The sequence below is a fragment of the Anopheles nili genome, chromosome 3 (assembly GCF_943737925.1).
Source record: "Anopheles nili chromosome 3, idAnoNiliSN_F5_01, whole genome shotgun sequence".
Lineage (NCBI taxonomy): Eukaryota > Metazoa > Arthropoda > Insecta > Diptera > Culicidae > Anopheles > Anopheles nili.
Genome location: NC_071292.1, coordinates 43,279,840 through 43,285,839, shown reverse-complemented (window position 1 = coordinate 43,285,839; position 6,000 = coordinate 43,279,840). Strand labels below are relative to the sequence as shown.

General features: G+C 44.8%; 1 protein-coding gene across 1 annotated transcript in view; it reads right to left on the bottom strand.

Moving 5' to 3' along the window:
- Positions 1 to 255: 255 nt before the first annotated feature.
- LOC128727486 (CUGBP Elav-like family member 4) overlaps positions 256 to 6,000 on the bottom strand; it is a 301,981-nt gene continuing 296,236 nt past the window's right edge. Inside the window, exons 10-12 of the mRNA XM_053821405.1 lie at positions 1,889 to 1,966; positions 502 to 678; positions 256 to 383 (exon numbers count right to left, since the gene is read on the bottom strand). Of these exons, the coding sequence (XP_053677380.1) occupies positions 256 to 383; positions 502 to 678; positions 1,889 to 1,966 (383 nt within the window). The remainder of the gene's footprint in view (positions 384 to 501; positions 679 to 1,888; positions 1,967 to 6,000) is intronic.

Genomic DNA, 6,000 nt, shown 5'->3' with positions numbered 1-6,000 from the left:
AAGCTTCAGCTACGGTATACGTACCGGGTTTTTCCAGCAATCGCGTGTGTGGGAGGAGTAAAAGAAATAGAGAAGAGGCATGTTGAGAACAACACAAAAGGTAGCATTTCACTGGTGAATTGTGGCCAAATGTTTCGGTTTGCTTTGCTGGGAGGTGGATTGCTAGGGCGGTGGGCTTAAGGTGGAAGCGTAAGAGAACTGCATAAGGTAACACTCACCAGAAGCACTCTTTAAAGCGCTTTTAATCTCTGATTGTTAATAGGGTCTATTCGCATCCTTTGGTCTTTTCAGCTGCACTTTCAGTCTTTTCATACCAATCTGAAAACCGTTCATGGCTTGAATCGCAGCTTGAGCGCTGGCTGGATTGTCAAACGATACAAAACCTGTGGGATGAGACCAAACGAAAAGCCAATTAATTAGCTGTCCTGAGGCCAAGGCATCTGAGGAATCGTCCCTGACCCTGATTCGGTTGCAGTGAACGCGACGAGTGGGTGTACTTACCGAAACATTTACTCTGGTTTGTAGCTCGATCGATGAAGACTTTAGAACTTATCACAGTTCCGAAGGGCATAAACATCTGCATCAGCTCGCCGTCTCCGAATTCCTGGGGCAGATGGTAGATGAACAGGTTGCAACCTTCCGGGCCCGATATGGAGCACCCTGGGAACATCAACATTTCTTTACAGAAAATTAAAACAATCCATCACCAACGGAAAGCAAAATATTGTGATCATATCATTGCTGAACGAAAGAGGCACGGCTGAGACGGAGTGTGAGTATCGTTTTGGTGGGAATGATGGGAAGGCTCGCGGCTTCAGTACATTCGCGTGTGGTCATGTTGAAAGGATTTCATAACAGGCTATTTGAGTTTGTACTCTGATATGCGTGAAATCCGCTTAGGACTTTTCACGTATTGACGTTAACATCTCCAAAGCTCATGTTCGGGGAAAGCCTACTCTAAATATGCTATGATGGTTTTATGCTGCAAGCTTAAGAGAGATAGAGATTGCTTTCTACACCATAGGGAGGCACAAGAACGAAACACTGACGAAGGTGCACGGGCATTGATACAGAGCTAAGGAAAACTCAAGAAGGAAAACTGCTCCTAGAGTGGTTTTAAAGTCTAGCCTTTTTTTTATGATTCAGTACTTTTATAGTTCAACGACCATTAACGAGGGATTTGGGCGAGCTACCGTTTAACAATACCGGTTGAGTGGTTGGGCCACAGTTCAGCCCATTTCGAGTCCAGCTACACTTTACATACAGCCTACTTGCCGCAGTACGCGCCGTAGCTGTGCCATGTGTCGATCGTTTCGTAAGCACCGGAAATCGGAAAGGCTGAACCGCAACCGCAACCACGAGAAAACGAATGCACAGACATTTTGCAAATGTGATTACAAACTAGAACTATCAAGTCAAGAAAGCGGGCCGATAAACATAAGTAACACACAAACGGACATAAACACACATACATCCTTACACACACATTCAGAAACACAGAGAAACACTAAATGAGCATTACACAAAAGACGGTTGGAGCAAATGTGAGCATCAGTTGTGCTTTCATCCGAACGCAAGGGATAGTTGTAGTGATCGCCTTTGGACCTTTGGATCGCCGCCTTTTCGCGACTAGGACCTTGGATCGAAGTGAGCCTTCGAGGCCGGGATAAGCAGCTCAGAAGTCGATTAGATCGCGTAAACAGATGATCGGCCGCTTGTGCGATACGATCTAAGCTACTTCTGGCTGTTCTAGTTGTAGGACTGTTTTCGGTCTCAAGCGATGCTTCGAGTGTCTCGCAACACGCAGCACGTGAACTGGCCCTAGTTTAAGGGTTGCTCGGTGCAGACGTTCGCTCGGACGTTGTGTGTGTGGGAAGGCGATGCTTACCTTCGCGTTGTGCTGGTGCAACGGCGGCAATCGGTTGCGGTATAGCTTGCGGAAATTGTCCATAGACGGCTGGGTAGGCTGTTAAATTTACAAATTTACAATCAAAAAAGAACAAATATACATCAACAACACACAGTAGAATATATCGATCGGTAATAGAGAATGGTGGACGGTGGGAGACTGGAAGTGTTACGGGGTGTTTTGCTAAGCCAGCGAGTGCAGTGCAAGATCGCAGTTGCAAGTCAATGCAGTTTCTATGACTTTACTGTGCAGTTTGCGCTTGCGATCGCCACGCCAAGCGTTTTGCACTACCTTCCGCAATCGTACGCTGGAGGAATGGCAAGACAATGGATTCATACTGACGGAATAAAACGAACAGGAAAAAAAAACGAAAAACAACTATGTACTATCGGATTCAGGATCAATATGCTACATCGCCATCGGTTACATTGGTTTGGAAGCGGAAACGGAAAGAGTGTCACATAGCACTAGATTAAAAATAGAGAGAGAGAGAGAGAGAGTGTGAAAAAAATCACTGAACGCGTGTGTGTGTGTGGCAATGAATGGAAGACAAAATCAGTTAAAATGAAATCATAAGTAAACGAGCAAAAACGAGAGAGCCGAAAAAGTACATCCATTGGTTGCTTATCGCTGGATGTGCTTCCTTTTCATCTCACTGTGCTGTTGAACTATTTACGGTGAACATTACTTTTGTGTGTCGTTTGCACATTTCTACACATAAATAATGTCGGCGGTGTAGAGAATGCTACCCGGTTGTTTTTTTTTCAATCCCCACACGAAAGCGTGTTTGCAAGAATGATGGGAAAAGCACACGGTACCAACAACGGTTGGTAGGATGTCTATCCCACGCGGACTGGTGCTTTTTTCATGTCGCGATGGTAATCTCGCATTGGAATAAACCTTCGTGATTTACCAGTTGTTATGAGATATGGCTTCAACAGAGTTAAAAAGCCGTTTTTATAGTTTTGTTTGCTACGGCACATTTGAATGTAAAATCCTCAAAAGCCAACGACAAAAAAAATAAACGAAACCCAGTGTGTGTTCGTACAATTGAAAATGGACTCTCGCACATGTAGTGGATTTCAGCAAGCGTCAACCTTTTTGCCCACTTTCCAAACCCCGAACGGGATCCTTATCTCCGAAGCAGGTAATAAAAAATGAGTGGTAAATACCCTGCACGGCTTATTGTTATCAGCGTAAGTTATTGCGGGGTTTTTTTTTTCCAGTGGCGATGGTTGCGTTTCGGAAAGCGTCGAGCTGCAAATTATCAGCCCCACGGTGAATCGTTTGGCACCGCCTGGTGATTATTGCCGTCGGCTGAAACTGTCTCATAACTCAAGCTGCTAAAAACCAATTGCCTAAAAGTATTGTTTAATGAAATGGAAAATTCCGTCCTAGCCCGAATCACCCTCCGGATCCGAGCGTTTCGGAGGAAGCAGCAGCCAAAAAACACAAAAAAAGCAAAAATTGGAAGCAGCAGCAAGTCTTCCAACGATTGGTTACGGTCGTTGTTCGATGGGTTGAAAAGCCTCCTTCCGTTATACTTTTTTTTTGCCTGTACCACACACTAAACAGCCAACAAGGCCGGTGTTGTCTTTCTTTCTACCGCGATGGTACAAGAATTGATCCGGATGGAAAACATGCTCCCAGCAATAACTGGGAGCCTGGATTTGGATTGTGTTCCGTTTCGTCGGCAAGAAAGGCAGAACAAGAAAAAAAACAACATGCTCATAATTTTCCACACCAAACTCCAATCGTTGGCGAGGCCACATCCCAATCGCTGTGTTCGGCTGCTGGATACGGTGACCAAAGAAACGAGCAGAGCAGCGAGAAAAACGAGAAAATTCATTGCCAAAAAAAAAAAGGGAAGACCCAAATCGTGAGGGGTTTCATATGAACAGCGCAGCAAAAATTGGTCCATTGAACAGCGGGGGGTTCGGTCGTTCTTTCTGCCCCAAGAATCCACTTAAACTCACGACCAATGGCCTATTCGCTGTCCATAATCCGTTAAGGGTAGTTTTCTTTGTTCGATGTGGCTGGCGCTTTTTCTTTGCACGCCGGGTTGTGCAGGAATCTAGCGCGTGATAAAAAAAAAACGGGCGGAAGTTAGTGGCAGTAATAATAAAACAGGATCGGTGCATAAATCTTATCCGAAAATGGCACACAGTATTTTCGCGACAAGAGAAAATATGAGCTCACTATTGATTGTCTCGAAGTATAAAGCAAACCGGTTGGATGCTTGTTTCTCTTGTTGGAGCTGATTGAGCTAAGATTTACCTAGCGATCTTTTGTATCGCTCTTTGTGATTGAAGTAATAGAGTGTAGATTTGATAAATCGTTGAAAGATAAATGAAAATCTTTCTTTAAATTGCGAATCATGGTGAAAAATTAGCTGTCGGAATTATTATTTATCTATTTATTGGTATTATATTTGCTCATTTATTGTATCTAAAGATTTTTTAAATACTTATGTTATTTGAATTAAAAACAAAACTTGAATTTCACACCTTCCAATTTTGAAATATCATTTGGAAATAAAGTGTAAGTTATGAGAAAAAGATCCTTAAATTTGTCGAAGCTAATATGTGAGTCAAAATAACTTTAAATTCAACTTCAGATACTGCTTTCTAGAGTGGCTGAGCCTCACTAATATAAACATTTCCCCAGGCACCAGAGTGGTGGCTTTTCTGCACGAAACATTCACCAGACCCGGAGGCTAAACGGAAGCACCCGGGACGGCGAACATTTAATTCTATTAGCAATTTCTCCGTCAATATCCGGTTCTGGCGCAAATGGTGGCCTCCGTTTCGCTGGCTGGTAGAGTAACTTCCTTTGTGCCACTTGGGCTGAAAAGTCGCACACAAATCAAAGCAATACTGACAGCCTCGGCATTCGTCCTGCGCCATGTCTGCCGTTATGGTTGCTTGGCGGTGAGCGCGCGGGAGAAATCAGATTTAATTTACTTCCGCCTCATTGAGATTCGCCAAAATTTCCACCGACAGCTCGAAAACAACGCAACCCGGGTACGGTTCTGGAATCTACGACGCGGGCTGAGCCGCAAACCACGACCGAAATGGAGGCTCCTGGTAGCGCACGGCCGGCGTCGAAGGGAAAACTAATCACGAGCGACTTCCGGGAAGGCAGTGACAATTTAAAATTTTTGTACCATTTAAATGTCACCAGCAATTTGTGCTGCTGATGGGTGCGCAGATTGTACGGCATGTCGGGCTCGGCTTCAAATTCGCCCGACAGAGGCTAAGAAGCAGGAATTGGCGGTGAGTTTTCTCCCGTCGTACGGGATGCACTCTCCCTTGGATTGTTGCATTCGGGCGAGTGGCCACTTGCAACGGGCACAAAGCGAGCCGACAGTGGGAGTAAACGAAAAACAAGGGCATTGTTTGTCGGAGCTGGAAGGAGAAAAAGTGTCGCAATTTACAACTAAGTTGTGTTATTTACCATCGCAAAGTTGCCGTATCTGGATCGTAAGGATGCGCTTGGTGCGAGCGGGCATAAAGGTTCGGGAAAAATTAAGCATAGCTTCTCTTCCTTCCTGAGCAAAAAGCAGCAAAAAGAGTAGGAGAAAACCTCACCGACGCAAGTTGCGACGGGCCCTGTGCGATGCGAATGATGAAGGACTGTGAAAGTGGTTTTGCTGAAAAGTACCGTCACAACTCACTGACATCAAACCAAACAGAAGCGTTGGCGTAAAAATAATAGAAAAAACGACCTTCGCCAGACCGCCAGCGTCGACTGGGGAGACTGAGCGAGAAGGTGAAAATGGTGCTGTTAATACCCCGGTGGCCGGGTTGGCGCTCGGAATGGCATCGCAGGGCGTGCGGGTGCATGGTAGTGAAATGCAATTAAAGTTTGTTATTTGTTTTCGGGTGAGAAAGTTTATAATTTCAATGAAACATGACTCAACGACCGCTACAGTGTTTGGGTTTTGTTTTTATTTCCCATGCTGGTGTGCAACTGTTTCAGCAGAATATATATTCTCTGCATTCTCTTTTCAGCACATTTCATCTGCAATTTGCAACACATTCCCTGTATTTTTTTTGCAGGGGATGCAATGAGAAGTGGTATTCTCGTGC